Genomic DNA, 18,033 nt, shown 5'->3' on the forward strand with positions numbered 1-18,033 from the left:
GATGCCTGGCAAAATACAAGTGCAATAAATGTTTGTTGTTATTGAATAAATGTATGTATAAATAATACTAGATGATAAGGATATACTAGAATATAATGATGTAGAGGTTAAAAAAAAATACCATTACCTTTGGGCAAAAGTTTGTTGAATAAAATTTTTTGAGTTTTATAGCTCTATACATTTATAGCCGTAAAAACAGAATCTTTGAAAAGAATTGTGATTTGTGTATGGCAAATACACATTGTGTAAGTCATTTTGAGGAGGCAAGTGGGACCTAAAATCCAGCCAAGACTAGGTTATAATACCTTCAGGGCTGTATCACCTGAGGTGAGGGAGGAGTAGCTTCTGTTTTTTAATTAGAAATGTTTGTTCATTAATACTTGACATTAATTCATAGAGTTAGTTAAGTTTGCCATCTTATTTTTTTCTTTTTGTCCTCTCTGTTTTTTGTTCTGTTCCTTCTCTCCTGCATTTATAAATTACTTTTTTAATTCCATTTTAATTTATCTGTAGACATTTTAGTTATATTTATTTACATTTTTTTGTCATTTCTTTAGAGAATATCATGTCTGTCCTTAACTTTTCACAGGCTTCTTAGAGTTCATATTGTACTGCCTCAGAAAAAAATCAGAAACCTTGCCTCATGTAGGTCTATTTTAGTCCACATAGATCTGCATACATACACTCAGTTGCTCAGTCGTGTCCGACTCTGCGACTCTGTGGACCTCAGCACTCCAGGCCTCCCTGTCCATCACCAACTCCAGGAGTTTACTCAAACTCATGTCCATTGAGTCTGTGATGCCATCCAACCATCTCACCCTCTGTCATCCCCTTCTCCTCCCGCCTTCAGTCTTTCCCAGCATCAGGGTCTTTTCAAATGAGTCAGTTCTTTGCATCAGGTGGCCAAAGTATTGGAGTTTCAACTTCAGCATCAGTCCTTCCAATGAATATTCAGGACTGATTTCCTTTACAATGGACTGGTTGGCTCTCCTTGCTGTCCAAGGGACTCTCAAGAGTCTTCTCCAACACAGTTTCTGCTTTAAACAGATATGTGTATTTTAGATAAAGGAAAAAGTAGTCTTTATGTTTCTTGAGAAAGTTACCATTTCCAGTGTTATGCTTTCCCTTTTGAAAATCCATACTTCTATCTGGTATTATTTCCCTTAGCATTTCTTGCAGTGCAGGTCTGCTGGTGATGCATTCTCTTAATGTCTCTTAGTTGTTTTTGTTTGCTTTGTTCAGTCAGGAAAAAATCTCTTTATTTCATCTTCATTCTTAAGATTATTTTTGCTGAAAGTTAACAGTTTCTTAATCTTTCAGCACTTTAAAGATTATTCTGCTGTCTTTTGGTCTCCTTAGTTTCTAAAGAAAAGTCAGAAATAATTTGAATTATTCCCCATATATAATGTGTTGTTTGTTCTTCTTGCTGCTCTCAGGATTTTCTCTTTATCTTTAGTTTTCAGCAGTTTGATTACGACTACTATATATAACTATTTGTGTAAATGTGGTTTTCTTAATCCTGTTGGGGAGTGCTCAAGCTTCTTGAATCTGTAAATTTGTGTCTTTCATCAAATTTGGGGATATCTTGGCTGTTATTTCTTGAAATATTTCTTCTATCCCATTCTTTATCTCTTTCCTTCTTGTACTTTAATTACACAATGCCCATTGATATTGTCCCACATATCCCTAATACAGTTCATTAAAATTTCTCTCTATTCTTTACATTGGATAATTTCTAATGATTTTACATCAAACTCATTGGCTTTCCTTTATCTCCATTTTGCTCTTAAGTATGTCCAGTGAATTTTTTTGCTTCATGTATTTTTCAGTCCTTGGATTTCACTTTGGTTCATTTTTTGTTTTGGGTTTTTTTTTTTTTTCCCTGAAATTTTCTATATTTTTATTCCTTACAAGCATGTTTTCCTTTTCACTTTTGACTATGTTTTGAAAACCTCTTAGGCTAATTTCAGCATCTGGGTTGGTGTCTCAGTATTGGTTTTCTTTGATTGTCTTTTTTCTCAAGATTGGGCCACAGTTATCTGATAAGTTGTTTTTAAATTATATTGTGGATGTTTTACTATTCTGTTAAGACTTTGGATTCTGATGTATTCCCCTGAGGAATGGTGACCCTTTAGGCGATTATTTGATAAGGCTTAAGTTGCAAATTCTATCTCTTGAACCCATCTGTCTCTTGAGTTGTTCACATCTCTGTTCAGTTCTGTGATCCTGAGTGGGACTCTGTTCAGTATGTGTGTGGGTTTAGTATGTGTATGGGTGCAGGTGTAGTCAGAAATTTGGGAGAGTATATTGAGCACATGGGACTTCCCTTCTCTGGCTCTCTCTGCTCTGGGAGTCCCTGAGCAATGATATGCTTTAGATTGCAGTTACACTTTGTAGATAGATACATTTGTGAAGAATCAGCTATGTTTTGTTTTTACTAATCTAGATAGCATGATAACCATGGTAAAGGAAACTTTACTTAGTGATTTATATGCCTCCCCAACTGCACTGTGATGGCAACTCTGTATCACTGTACTTTATAGTGCCTAGATTATTTGTGTATGTGGTCCAGTGAAAAGAATACCTAGTCAGGTGTCCTTAAGCTAGGTTTCTAGTCCGCCGCTAGCTTGTTTTATAGCTTAGAACATTGTTATAACTTAGAACATTGAAATGACTTATCTGACAGTGTTCTTATCCTTAAAATGAAGGATTGGATGAGATAATCTGTATCATCCTTTCTCCAATTCAAATTAGATTTATTTAAAATTGTTTTCAGTTATTTTAGTGCTGAGCACAGTTTTTACTCTATATTCTCTACCTCTTTTAATTTTTTTTTCTATTTCACTTTTGTGATTTCATTACCTTACACCATACCATAAATTATAAACTGCTGCTGCTAAGTCACTTCAGTCGTATCCGACTCTGTGCGACCCCATAGACGGCAGCCCACCAGGCTCCCCCGTCCCTGGGATTCTCCAGGTGAGAACACTGGAGTGGGTTAAATTATAAACTATTGATATGCAATTCTTATAAAATACTTGAATGGCAGTTGTGTATGAACATAACTTTGAGTTCAACATTTTTCAAAAATTACCAAAATAATGACGTCATTATTTTACACACTTCTTATTAGTATTAATAAAGGCTTATTTTGGTATATTTTATAGGTAACATTTGCAGACAGAAAGGTAAACTGTCAAGGAATTCATCCTGTTTGGTATTTATTTGGGCCGGCTTAAGGAGTCTTTGACATATCAGATCAACTGGCAAAAGAAAATGAAAAGCAGTGTGGCACAAATAAAGGTAAGTGCTTGAAACTTATAATAAAGAACATAAACTTGTGGTCGTTCGTCTACCCTTTAAACAAAAATGCATTTCTATAATTAGGACAGTAGAATCAGACAGTAGAGTTGTGTCGTACACACATTGAACTTAACACAATTTCAACTCTAGATATTTGGCCAGATGGTCAAGTGGTTGGTTGAGAGAACATACAGGGGTGGAGGAGGATGTGTGTGTGTGTGTGTGTGTATGTGTGTGTGCTTGTGTATGAGTGTGTACATCAAGAAAGTATATGTGAGTGAGCATGTATGTATAAAAGAAAAATAACAAACAGCAGGAAATTCCGCCATTCTTCTTAAAGAGCATTATTTCCTGCATGAGTATAAAATGGAAGATGATTGTCTGCCTTCTCAGTTGGTCAGAGTTTTTGCATGTCTGTCTACAAGTGAACCTCTTGTTGCATATTGCAGATGCATAAATGGGCTACTTATTTTGTGCTGTAGTTTAGACATTATACATTCATTTATTCACCAAATATTCACTGACTTCTTACTATGTCCCAGTGATTGTTTTGAGCACTTTGGGTAAAATGGTGAATAAAACAGGATTCCTTGGTCTTGTAGAGTTTGCATTCTAGTGGTGGAGAAAGCAAATAGATCATAAACTTAATATGTAAGTGGATTATATAGTGTTTTCACAGTGTTAAATGCTAGATTGTGCTATGGAGAAAAGAAATAGGGTAAGGTTGATCAGTAGCAATTGGATGATGCAGCTTTCAATAGGGAGAGCCCAGTGAAAGGGGGCCTTTGTGAGCACACACTTGAAGGAAATGAGGGAGTTAGCCCAGTAGATGTCTAGGAGAGGAGTGTGCTAGGCAAAGGGAACAACAGAGGCAAAACTGAAGAGTCCAGTGTGGCTGGAGCAGGTTCTGAGAATAGTAGAATAGTAGAGGTAGTCCGAGTGGTCATAAGAACTGTAACTCCATCTGCTTCAGACCTGTTCCTCTGACTCTGAGTGGACTTTGTGGAAGAGCAAACCATTCTCCTTCCTTTTCGTTTCAGCTGCACAGATCTACTTGCCAATGTGTGTAGTTCATAGATCTACAAGCAGGCACATTACTTCCTGTATCTTGGAGTCAGTAAAAGGGAAGGTGGATTTTTATTTGATTATAAAGACAGACACTTCTCCTTTCCCCTCCTCCACCACCTCTGCACCCCTAAACCTACTTTAGTGTGAGATAGGAGCTCCTTAACAGCAGGCACTAGGTACCAGGCTTGAGGTGTCATAAATGCTTAACAGAATGAATTGGTATGCTTAGGGACCGAGACAGGCTCTGTGGCCATCTCTTCAAACCTCTTTTGAGTATGAGAAGACACTGTCCAGGCCTCTCTCCTAGGTAGACATCCAGCCTGTGCTTACATATTTCCTTTGGCAGGGCGTTTGCTGTCCCGGAGCTGGCTCCATCTGTCAGTAGATACCTTCTTCATATAGCATTCTGAAATCTGCCTCTTTGGAACTTGTATTCATTGGTCCACTGACAGTTAAACACTTAATTGTGGGCCTAGTAGATGGCAGACTGTGGTAGGAGCTGGGGCCCTAAGGAGAAAGGAGACCTTGTGCAGAACTGGCTCTTGACTGAGCCATGTTAGACAAGAGCACTCGGTTCAGTCTCTGCCTTTTACACAGAGCGAAAAGTGTTCGGTCTTTCTCAGAGTCCTCTTCCTGTTTCTCTCAGACTGGGCCTCTCCACGTGTTCCTTTTGTCGTCCACATGGATCTTCTGGGAAATGTCCCCAGCAAGCTGTTTACTTTTAGTGGCTCAACCCTCTTCAGCCAGTTCTCAGTTTCATTTGCCTTCCTCTCCATATTGTTGGCCACTAGCTGGGTTGGGTCCATCTTACCTCAGATCCTCTCTTGATGTTCTGAGGCCTCGTCTGTAAGGTTCAGGAGGCTTCAGCTGACGATTCCTTATTTTTCCATTGACTTTACGTAGCTTCCTTAGTCGGTTAGAGGCAAGCTCCCTAACTCTTCCAGCCTCTCCTCTCTTTTTGTTCTAAAGACTTGTTCCCTGAGCCTAAGGGATGTTCAGAGCCTCTGGACACAGGCTTCCTGCTCCTATCACCTCCTCGCACTGCTATCTACATTGTCAGAGACTACAGGTGACTGCTCAGTGTACCATATTTGCTTTGCTTAAAGAAAGATTTAGAGAATTTTTAAAGGTAATTTCAACAATATATTACCATCAACTATTGCTCTGACTTCGAATCCAACCTCTGTGATAAGGGAAAGAGGGAAATTCAGGTTCTTATTATTTGGATCAAACTTTTAACTTATTTTTCACTAAGTAAAATGTTCTGAAACCCAGTTCAAGTTCCCCTTTACTCACTGTCACTCTTGGTACTGTGTACCCCAGTACTTGGTCCTACTTAAAATCTCCTATTAGCACTGACTATATGTGCCAGTCATTTGTTAACTTGATTGCATTTATGAAATCCTGAGTCACGACTTCAGTATTTTTGATTTCTCCCTCTTGCTCACCACAGATGTTGTGGAGATGTGTTAAAAATCATTAGCACAGAATTGAGGCCTTCTCCCTAATGTAATCAAAATAATTGTCATGTCTTGTAAAAGAAAAGTAGAGAATGCAGTTTTATTGTTTTCTTTCTCTCCCCACTCCTTCCCCTTCTCCTCCCTATTCTCTATCTGTCTCACATATAATCTGATGTTTTTAACTGTAGAAATCTTTATAATCATCTCTCCTCTAAGATCCTAATCTCCTTGAAGGTTTTTCCTATCTTTTGTATCCCCCAGAGTGTCTAAGCTGGAGGAACGGGTGTGTCTTATAAAAAATAAGTAAATACTGTGTTTGATGTTACCATGAATTGCATGAACCTTGTGCTCCATATTTGGTTTAGGATCTTGATGTCAAGTTTTATGGAAGCCTGTGTCATATTGAACAATTGCTCACAACAGATGTTGTGCAGAACAATTCTACTTAATTATGCCGCCTGCCCAGTGAAAGAATTTTTAAAAGTTGTAGATATTAGAAACTGGACTTTAAGATGTTGGCACTCAGTATAAAATATAGCCAGACTGACTACCTTAAATTATAAATTTTGATCACATATTTATTCACCAGCACACATTAGTCTAATTAGTGTATATTATTCAAAAAATTCATGGAGAAGGCAGTGGCACCCCACTCCAGTACTCTTGCCTGGAAAATCCCATGGGCGGAGGAACCTGGTAGGCTGCAGTCCATGGGGTCGCTAAGAGCCGGACATGACTGAGCGACTTCACTTTCACTTTTCACTTTCTTGCATTGGAGAAGGAAATGGCAACCCACTCCAGTGTTCTTGCCTTGAGAGTCCCAGGGACGGGGGAGCCTGGTGGGCTGCCGTCTCAGGGGTCGCACAGTCTGACACAACTGAAGTGACTTAGCAGCAGCAGCAGCAGCATTCAAAAAATTCAATACTTAAGGAGATTGTATTAGCAATTAATTTTCTTGTGATAGTAGACTCAAACTGTTGCTAATTAGTCATAACATAAGAGCGAGGCTGCCCTGGTGACTCGGACGGTAAAGAATCCACCTGCAATGCAGGAGACCCAGGTTCAGTCCCTGGGTCAGGAAGATCCGCTGGAGAAGGGAATGGCAACCAGTATTCTTGACTGGACAGAGAAGCTTGGCCACAGTCAGTGGGGTCAAAGAGTTGGACGTGACTGAGGCACTGACAGCAGTAACATAAGACGACGTTGGAGCTTGTTTACATTTCTTTGCAGTATAATTTTCAATTTTTGAATGTATTTTTTTCCCATTAAGGAGGCAAGCATGTCAGTATGTGGAACAAATTACTCATTATTTGAGTTATTTTTTTCTTAGATTTCAAGATTAAGATTCTTTGAAAACATACTGTATTTCCTTTCAGTTAATTAAAATCTGTTAATTAAAATCATTTTAATTCTTAAAAATAAGCTTGTCAATATGAACATTTTTATAGGTGGTTTAAAAATTTACCTGTTTATAAATATTTTGGCATCTTAAATGGATTTTTAAATTAGGATATGTTCTTAAACTGGATAATTCATAGCTCTCTCTCATTGTGACATGTATCTTCAGCCTCATATTACATTGAAGTTTCCTTTTTGTATGTTATTCTTCAAAGGATTTGGCTTAGGAGCTATATTTTACAAGTCATATTTTTTAAATCTTTACAGCCTACTATAATGTCATACAGGCTGTATCAGACACTTAAATAATGTTTGCTGAAAACAAAATTGAATTTTCATAAATATGTTAGTCCGTTTCTTTTGTTTTGTCCAGATTTGGTAACCTGGACTAATGTTATGGTTTTCTTAAGCCAAAGGAGATAAGAACATAAGTGCAAGGTTATAGAAGACTTGGGCATAACCACAGAAAACCTCCATCCTTTGGTCGTGGTATTCGCCAGGAAAGGCCTTTATCAAAATGGTGTTCTATAAATTTAAATCTTATTGAAAGTAAAAATGTTAGTAGCTCAGTGGTGTCTGACTCTTTGCGACCTGTGGACTGGAGCCTGCTAGGCTCCTCTGTCCGTGGAATTCTCCAGACAAGAATACTGGAGTGGGTAGCCATTCCCTTCTTTAGGGGATTTTCCCAACCCAGGCATTGAACCTGGGTCTCTTGCATTGCAGGCAGATTCTTTACTATCTGAATCTCATTACATAGGAATAAAATATTAGCTAAGTGGCATCGAAAATTTAAGAATTATTTTCTTCTAGTAAACTTTGAGGGGTTTTTTTGTTGTTGTTGTTGTTTAAAGACAGTATTTGATCTATAGTAAACATAACTGCCACAGACGTTTACCTGGGATGGCCTGAAAATTTTGTTTTATCTTATTTGAAATAATTTTTAAAGCACTTCAAGTTTTCCAAGATACGTGTGTCATTGTTTGTTTTTTTAACAGAATTTTAAAATTTGCCTTCCCCCTCTTTTTTTCCATTGAAAGCATTCTTCTGGTCATGACAGACGGGAAAATTATAATTCATATCAAAGGACTTCCTCTCCAGAAGACAGGTAAACAATTTTATGTGTTCTAAATACCATTTAAAATTTTATCGACAAGTTTAAGAAATTATTTAGCTCTTAGATTTCTAATTTTAGGTTTACTAACTTTTTTTGATGGTTTTACAGGAAATATTACTTGAGTGGGGTTGAGAACAGATCATCCTTGAATGACTGTTCTATTTCTAGTGAATAATTCTAGATTTTTATGAAAATTTTTAGGTGAAGGAGAATACTTTTAATATGTCAAATACTGCATAGAAGTTTATAAAATGGAAAGTTTAGTTGAAATCACATTATTTTGAAGTGCTTTTACTGTTAATACTAATCCTTTTTATTTACATGGCTCTTTATAGTTTTCAAATGTTTTTATATGTATCTTGCCATAATTGTGTTAAGTTCAAAGGCCCAGAAATGTTACCATTAATGTTCATCATGCCTTCATAGTATGACTTCAGTTATTTCACTTAGTAAGCTATAACTTGAAAAAGAATTTATGAAAGGAGAAGCATCCTCTAGATTTTCTTTCAGTTGTCTGATCTCTTATTCCCTGTGTACTTTGTTCATATTCCATTCTGCTGTCTCAAAAAGCCTTTGCTTTATACACAAGTTAATTACTGTGTTCTGCATCTACTTATTGTCTTTCATGGATCACCTCCTCCCTGTATATATGTTTTAGAAACTCTCTCTATAGACATATACACACATATGTGTGTATGCAAATAAATTGTAGATATGCATATGAAACATAGATTATGTTACTGTGTATATTTATCATGTGTGTATGTATTAACTTCTCTTAAGGTTCTCTGATTTGATTGACTTTTGAGATTCAAAGGCAAATCTTATACTAACTATCCCTGTTTGCTGATCATTCAGTCCATTCTCACAGATATCTAACAATATGACTTTAGGAGTAGGAGCTGAGAAAAGTAGCCTTTTGGAGTGGAATAACTGGATTTTATGGAGGCCAACCAATGACACTAGTGGTTGACACCCAGGGGAGGCCGACCAGTGACACTGCAGTGCTTTGATAGAATGAGCCAGCTCGACAGCAGGAGGGGAGCTTTGTCCCCACTAAGCTGTATATGATATGCAAATATGTATCTTCTGCTAAGGACAGTATGCCCAGGATGTCAGGCTTGGTTAAGTGAATTCCAGGAGTTGTTTTTTTGCAGACCAGTGGAAAGCTCTTATAATCATGACCAAGTGAATAGATGTCAACAAAATAATCTGTTTGTTAAGATCCACTTGATAGGACTTTATACAGTCATAGAGTTACATCACCATTACCAATATACGACTTTTCTAAGTATAACATCATTGTTTTCAACTTGTAACTTTGGTTTTCTTATTTTATGTGTTAGATACATAGAACAAGAAAGATCTCCTCGGGATAGAGGTTACTTTGATTCCAGCAGGTCAGACTATGAGCGTTCAAGGAGAGAACGTTCTTATGATAGTAGCATGGAGTCACGGTTAGTATTGCATATTTTAACTATAGAAACATACTTGTTTAAATTTTCTTTATGCATAATAATAATCACAGCTAGCATTAAGTGGATGTTTTTAGGTGCCAGGCTTTCTAATAAGGACTTAATGTGAATTAGCTTCTTATTGCAGTAAATATATGCCTTTTATAGATGAAGAAAATGAAGCTTAGAGAAGTTAAGTCATTTGTTCATGTTTTAAAAGTGTGTCAGTGACAAGTCCTCATCTGTCTGACTCTAGGTCTCAAGCTTTTATTCATTATACTGTGCTATATGAGGAATTGGCTTATATGACTTCTGAGATTGTTTACTGAATGAAAGTCATTTATGATATTGAATGATATTAATTTACATAATGGCAGAGGGACATTGAGAATGAAGTTACCATTTTCTAAGTATAAATTATTCTTACTTGAGTCTTAGAGAACTTGACTGCCCACTTTATTAGTCATCTTGTTTCCAGAACTTGCCTACCATGTACTGTTGTTCACATAGTTCTATATCCTTTTTGATGTCTCTCTCATATCATCTATTCCATGACTACCTAGACTATACCACACTAGAATTTTAATCTGATTTCTCCATGGTTTGGAACCAAGCACATTATTTGATATCTGCAGCCAAAATTTCCTTTTCACTGCTTACTTTCTAACATGTAACCTGTCTGTATAAACGTCAGATTAAATTAACCTCCAAAAAACAGGTTTATCTGCTGTCACCTTAATGACACTTTAATAAGAGCACCTGCTACCACCATAATTGGTGAGCTAGGCATTCTCAGACCTTCTCAAATGCTGTCAAAACTCCTATATACTAGGTACTGTACCTCACAATTTACATATAAGGAAGTGGGTTAGAACTGATTGTTACCTCAGGTTGCTGTTATCTGTCTAGTAGATAATGAAACTGAGATTTGAGCTCAATTCTGACTCCAGAGCCTATGTTTATATTCGTACCCCTGACTGTATTACTTCACTATAATTCCTTGTCTAGTCCAGTGTTTGTATACAAAGTTTGATTTGATCCACACACATTGTGAAGTAAGCACATTGTTTATTATGTAGACTATAAAGGCTAACAGTAGAAAAACACTTGAGAAATATTTCTGTTTAGACTGAGAAGACTATTACTTCTGCACTCTGAAGGAGAAACACTGTAAGTGTATAAGGACACAATTTTACCAGCCAACAACAGTCTTACCTGGTGTTTCTCAGAAGAATCATAACCAGTGTCAGTAAATTCCTTCTGTAGCTATTCTCTACAGAGAATAGATATAAAATGAGTTGCTTTTTCCTATAGATGTAAAATGTTCAACTCAGTTACAAAGCAGTGGCTAGAGTTCAGAGCACCTGCCTTTGACTAATTGGGGTTTTTATTTGGAACCACTTTCCTGCTACCACTGTTCACATTGTGTTGGTAGGTACAGGCTGTGTCTTCATGGGGCGGTCACTCAGGTCTCTGTGCTTCAGTTGGAAAACAGTTTCTCCACAGCTAACTGAGTAGGTGACTAGAAGCACTCTTTTCCATGTATTAAGACATATTATTTCAAACATACCCTCTAGATTTAGGTAAAATCTACTAAGTGCTTTCCTGGTAGTACAGTGATAGTTATTCATATAACTCGTGGTCACACAAAGCATGAGCAGAATAATCTGAGCTTCTAGGCAGATGTATGTATCAAGCAGCCAAGTGGACAAACTCTCACTGGGGAAAGAGAGCAGACAGCAAAGATTCATTCTTTCTTGCTATTTCTTGATAGTTTGAAAATATTATATAATCATTTTACAAAGGGTAGTCACCTGCATTAGTAGGGAAGAATTTTTGTGGCTAGAAAATGGTTTATTTTTTCACATTGTCTAAAATAATCAGAAGGTTCTGATATTTTGAGATTTATAATAAATTGCCAGTCTTATCAGGAAACAATTTCAAATTACAATTTATGATAACAGTCTCACTCCTAAATTGCTATTATTGGAGGTTAACTCTGGTTTCTCATTTATACAACTTATCACATACATCACAGGCCAATTTGTCTTTGGAAAACACTATTTTCATGTTACTATCCCACTCAGAAATTATTAATGATTTCTTATCACTTGCAGGATAAAAAAACTTAGTCTGTTGCTTGTCTTTTAAGATTTCATATTCTGAGTCGAACTCATTCTTTCCAACTGCTGTTATACATTATTCTTTATTGTTTCGACTTATTCTGGCCTAAATAACCTTGCTCCATTTTTTAGTAGTTATTCTGTCTTCTACTAGTTGCAGAATGCCATCCTCCCTCCCCTCCCCTCCCCTCCCCCCCCCCCCCCCCCGCCCCCTCACCACCTTGCCCACAATGTAAATACTCTCGAGCCTTGATGACCTAATTTAAGTTAAATTTTCTCTGTGAGGCACTACCAAACCCCTTTTCCTTATCTGAATCTGTGGCCCCCAAATGGTCTCACTCATTTGGTATGCAGTTCATTTAAGAATGTATTTTGTGTCATCTTTTCTCCATCAAAAAAATGTATTACAGAAGTAGAGACCGAGAGAAACGCAGAGAAAGAGATGTGGATCGGAAGAGGTCCCGGAAATCACCATCTCCTGGGAGAAGAAGCCCAGAACCATCGGTTACCCAGAGTTCCTCTGCTCAGGATGAACCTACTGCAAAGAAGAAGAAAGAGGAGCTGGATCCTCTTCTTACTCGCACTGGTGGAGCGTATATTCCTCCTGCAAAACTCAGAATGATGCAGGAACAGATTACAGATAAAAACAGGCATGTCAATACCCCTAAGTATATAAGGCGGTGGTGACACTCTCACTGAAAAAAGTCATCTATGTTCCAATTAATCTTGACTGTTGAGAATTTACATGCAGAGTCCATAATGATAGAGACCTCAAATTATACTTCTTTCCTTCCTGCCTTCAGAAGCTCCACTGGAGCTCTGCTTAATATTTTCCCTGACAGCAGCTCTTAATGTCTTTACTTTCTGCATGAATAAGTGGAAAAGTCTGAGGAAAGGTCACTTATCTTTTTTTTTTTTTCTTTTACTGTTTTCAAACCATTCCTTTTGTAGTTGTATGCTTATTAGTGGTGTCCATTTTTCATTGATAATCAAGAGTACTATTTTAGAACTAAAATGGATCTTTCTAGTTATACCAAACCAGGAGTCGGCAAAATTTTTCTATAAAAGAACAGATAGTAACTATTTTAGCCTTTGTGCATTATCCTGTCTGTTGTAGCTACTCTCCTTCACCATTGTAGGGCTTCCCAGGTGGCACAGTGGTAAAGAATCCACCTGCCAATACAGGAGCTGTAAGAGACGTGGGTTCAGCCCCTGGGTCGGGAAGATTTCCTGGAGGAGGAAAGGGCAACCCACTCTAGTATTCTTGTCTGGGAAATGCTAAGGACAGAGGAGCCTGGCTGGCTACAGTTCATGGGATCTCAAAGAGCTGGGCGTAACTTGAGGATGCATGCTTCACTATTATATTGAATATAGCCATAAATAAAACATGTACACAAATGAGAATGGCTGTGTTCCAATAAAGCTTTATTTGCAAAAACAGGCTGTAGGCTAAATTTGGCTCTTGGGTGTAGTTTGTCAGCCGTTGTACTAACCTGTGAAGCAGCTGACAGTTTTCTCTTTTCCCTACTTTTTTTAGACCATAACATCTTACAGCTTTTTGCCGCACTGAGGCAAATAATCAAAATTCATATGTGACCATTCTCTAAGTACTTTTACTTCCCTTTTCAAAATAATTGAAATGATGAGAAACTATGTAGAAAAAGTGCAGCTGTTTTCAAGGCCTTTTTCTCTAGTGAAATGAGATAATAACCAGGAAAACTATGGCCCAAGATTGAAATGATCACTCAGTTGCCAGGTAGTCAAGAAAAAGATTGGGATAGAAGGTAGGTATACTTATAAGAAAAACAGATTACAGGTGAGTCAAGAAAGTCGTCTCTATCTTTCTTGTGTATTTTCATGGCAACTTGAGAGTACTTGAGAACCTTATATAAATGAAATATAAATTTGTTGTAAGAATTAACGAGGTAGAAATGTCATTTTTATAAAATAGTTATAAATATTTGAAATAAAGTATAAAAAATTTATGAGCTAGAAGGGGACATTTAAATGACATTAAAACACTAAGTTTTTCTTTATGTTTCATAGACTAGCACTTAGTGATGCCTGCAGTGTTATGTAGAGAAGGGATTTGGAAGTTGCTTGTGTGCGTTCTGGGAGATTCATGTTCATGCAGGCATGCTGCTCTTATAGCAGGCAGTAGTGGAAGTATTAGTGAAAAATATGTACTGTCTCTGACCCCATTCAAAATAATCCTAATTGTAAAAGATTGAAAGCATTGTCATTAATCTCCAAGTCTTCTTTGTAATGTGGGCAGAATAATATATGCAATTTTAAGCAGATTCATAGAAGATAATTTTATGTACAGGTGAGCTCTGCCTATAGGCTATAAAGGAAACAAAAGTGTAGTCTTTCCTCAGCAGATACTAAATCACGTTAATTGTAGGTTTCCTAATTAAGAAGTACAGTTGTACTTGATTATTGTCTGTTGACCAAAGTTTAATGGAAGAGTTTGTGATTATGTATCAGCAGTATCTTGTTGATCAGGCTAGTTGTTAATCTGTAAAGCTTACTACTCTGTATAGTAACATACCAAAGGGTTGGGTTGAGAGCAGGAGGAGTTCCACCTCAGGTGCAGGCAGAAAGGGAATGTGCAATCTATAGAGAATTTAGAAACAGTAATGAAATTAACTGCCGTCTGCTTTTTATCTTCAGTGTTTGCTGATGACAGTGTCAGTGATAAAATGTGGTTTCTTACCAGTGTAGACAGCTCTCACTACCACCTCCTTGATATACCTGGTATAGCACCCTAAAACAGGCATTCTTTTTTTTTTTATTATTTCATTAAAGTATTTGGGGACTTCCTTGTAGTTCAGTTGGTAAAGAGTCTGCCTGCAATGCAGGAGATCCAGGTTTGATTGCTGGGTTGGGAAGATCCCCAGGAAAAGAAAATGGCAACCCACTCCAGTATTCTTGCCTGGAGAATTCCATGGACAGAGGAGCCTGGCAGGCTACAGACATGGGGTCGCAAGAGTCGGACACAATTTAACGACTAAACCACCACCACCATAGTTAATTTATTATAAATTATAATAATTTATTATAAATATTTATATAAATTTATATATATATAATATTTATATAAATAATTTATTATAAATTAACTATGGTGGTGGTGGTTTAGTCGTTAAATTGTGTCCGACTCTTGCGACCCCATGTCTGTAGCCTGCCAGTCTCCTCTGTCCATGGAATTCTGAGAGGGTGGGAAGATTTGGGAGAATGGCATTGAAACATGTAAAATATCATGTATGAAACGAGTTGCCAGTCCAGGTTCAATGCACGATACTGGATGCTTGGGGCTGGTGCACTGGGACGACCCAGAGGGATGGTGTGGGGAGGGAGGAGGGAGGAGGGTTCAGGATGGGGGACACATGTATACCTGTGGTGGATTCATTTTGATATTTGGCAAAACTAATACAATTATGTAAAGTTTAAAAAATAAAAAAAAATAAAAAAAAGTGATTATCACAAAATTTGGAGTACTATACTTTTCTAGGAAAGAGGGTTTATCATTGTTAAACTAAATATATATATTGGGTTCTCAGGCGCCAGAAATGGTATTGATTTTCATGTGGGTTTTGAATATCCATATGTTTGCCTGTTGAGAAATCATTAAACTATATTCATGCTTTAAAAAAAAAAATAATAATATAATACTGTGTTAGTTTCAGGTATATAGCAAAGTGACCCAGTTATGTATTCTTTTTCAGATTCTTTTATTTATTACAAGATATTGAATATAGTCCCCTGTGCTACAAAGTAAATTCTTGTTGTTTACTTTATGTGTATCAGTTAATCCCATAATCCTAATTTATCCCTCCCTTGCCTTCCACTTGGTAACCATAGATACTTTCTGTATCTGTGAATCTGTTTCTCTTGTAGATAAGTTTGTTTGTATTATTTTTTTATATTTCATGTGTAAGCAATAGAATATTTGTCTTTCTCTGACTTACTTCACTTAGTATAATAATCTCTTGGTTCATGCATGTTGATGCAAATGGCAATATTCCGTTCTTTTTTATGGATGAGTAATATTCCATGGTGTAGACATACTACATCTTTTTTACACGTTCATCTGTTGATGGACACTTAGGTTGCTTCCATGTCTTAACTATTGTGTTAATAGTGCCACTGTGAACATTGGGGTGCATGTTTCTTTTCAAATTAGAGTTTTTGTCTTTTCTGGAGGTATGTCCAGAAGTAGGCTTGCCGGATCATATTGTAATTCTATTTAAGGAACCTCCGTACTGTTCGTTATAGTGGCTGCTCGAGTTTACATTCCAATCAACAGTGTCAGTCAGTCAATTCAGTCGCTCAGTCGTGTCCAACTCTTGGCAAACCCATGAATCGCAGCACACCAGGCCTCCCTTTCCATCAACTCCTGGAGTTTACCCAAACTCATGTCCATCGAGTCGGTGATGCCATCCAGCCATCTCATCCTCTGTCGTCCCCTTCTCCTCCTGCCCCCAATCCCTCCCAGCATCAGGGTCCTTTCCAATGAGTCAACTCTTCGTATGAGGTGGCCAAAGTATTGGAATTTCAGCCTCAGCATCAGTCCTTCCAATGATCCAGGACTGGTCTCCTTTAGGATGGACTGGTTGGATCTCCTTGCAGTCCAAGGGACTCTCAAGAGTCTTCTCCAGCACCACAGTTCAAAAGCATCAATTCTTCTGGGCTCAGCTTTCTTCACAGTCCAACTCTCACATCCATGCATGACCACTGGAAAAACCATAGCCTTGACTAAATAGACCTTTGTTGGCAAAATAATGTCTCTGCTTTTGAATATGCTATCTAGGTTGGTCATAACTTTCCTTCGTCTTTTAATTTCATGGCTGCAGTCATCATCTGTAGTGATTTTGGAGCCCAAAAAGATAAAGTCTGCCACTGTTTCCCCATATATTTTCCATGAAGTGATGGGACCAGATGCCATGATTTTAGTTTTCTGAATGTTGAGCTTTAAGCCAACTTTTTCACTCTCCTCTTGCACTTTCATCGAGAGGCTCTTTAGTTCCTCTTCACTTTCTGCCATAAGGGTGGTGTCATCCATGATATGTCATCCATATCAATAACCTACATATCTGAGGTTATTGATATTTCTCCCGGCAATTTTGATTCCAGCTTGTGCTTCTTCCAGCCCAGCGTTTCTCATGATGTATTCTGCATATAAGTTAAATAAGCAGGGTGACAATATACAGCCTTGACGTACTCCTTTTCCTATTTGGAACCAGTCTGTCGTTCCATGTCCTGTTCTAACTGTTGCCTCCAGACCTGCATATAGGTTTCTCAAGAGGTAGGTCAGGTGGTCTGGTATTCCCATCTCTTTCAGAATTTTCCACAGTTTATTGTGATCCACACAGTCAAAGGCTTTGGCATAGTCATTCATTAACAGTGTAGGAAAGTTCAAAACAGGGAGTCTTAACCTATAGACTTTTAAGAGGTCATTGGATAAAATTCAGGCAGTCCATGAATGTGAATTGGAAATAATTGCATCTTTTAAAATTGATGTAGTTTAACATTTCTATCAGGAATGTAGGCAGCAGACTAGAGTATTAACAGACTGTTTGTTACAAATACCTCAAAATACCGTTTATGCTACTTGAATTAAAGAAGCTATTATGCCTACTACCAGTTCTTGCTATATAATGTGTTAAGAAGCACATAGAATATCAAACTTTTGTTGTTTTCATCCTTTGAAAGCTCTATTTCAATATGATTGGTATCCTTTGTTATCCTATATATATTTACACATTATTCTAAGAAGTTCATCACCTTCACCAGACTGCCAGAGAAATATAAGGAAAGGTTGAGACTTTTTGCACCTGAAATCATATTCCACAGAGAAATAATTATAAAAACTGTAGAATTTGAGCTTTAAAAGACCTTAGATATTACCAAGTTCAACCTAAAGAAACCCATTTAGACTAAATAATTTACCTATGCTCTAAGTTAAAAAAAAAAAAACCAGTGTAGCCATCTAGCATTCAGCTAATAAGCCTGTGGGACTACTGCTTAAATATAGAGATGTTCTTTAATATACTTAGTACAGTCTTTCAGTTCCATGATTTTGTATGACTTTCCCTTTTTCTATGATTAAT

The 18,033-nt window shown here is 37.3% G+C and overlaps 1 protein-coding gene across 1 annotated transcript in view; it reads left to right on the plus strand.

The window, feature by feature from the left end:
* Positions 1–18,033, plus strand: part of CWC22 (CWC22 spliceosome associated protein homolog) — a gene marked incomplete at its 3' end in the record, with an annotated part of 48,815 nt that overhangs the window by 13,999 nt on the left and 16,783 nt on the right. The window contains 4 exon segments of the mRNA XM_045163706.1: positions 3,168–3,303; positions 8,267–8,334; positions 9,690–9,800; positions 12,331–12,570. Of these exon segments, the coding sequence (XP_045019641.1) occupies positions 3,277–3,303; positions 8,267–8,334; positions 9,690–9,800; positions 12,331–12,570 (446 nt within the window).

The sequence above is a fragment of the Bubalus bubalis genome, chromosome 2, assembly GCF_019923935.1.
Source record: "Bubalus bubalis isolate 160015118507 breed Murrah chromosome 2, NDDB_SH_1, whole genome shotgun sequence".
In the NCBI taxonomy this organism is placed as follows: domain Eukaryota; kingdom Metazoa; phylum Chordata; class Mammalia; order Artiodactyla; family Bovidae; genus Bubalus; species Bubalus bubalis.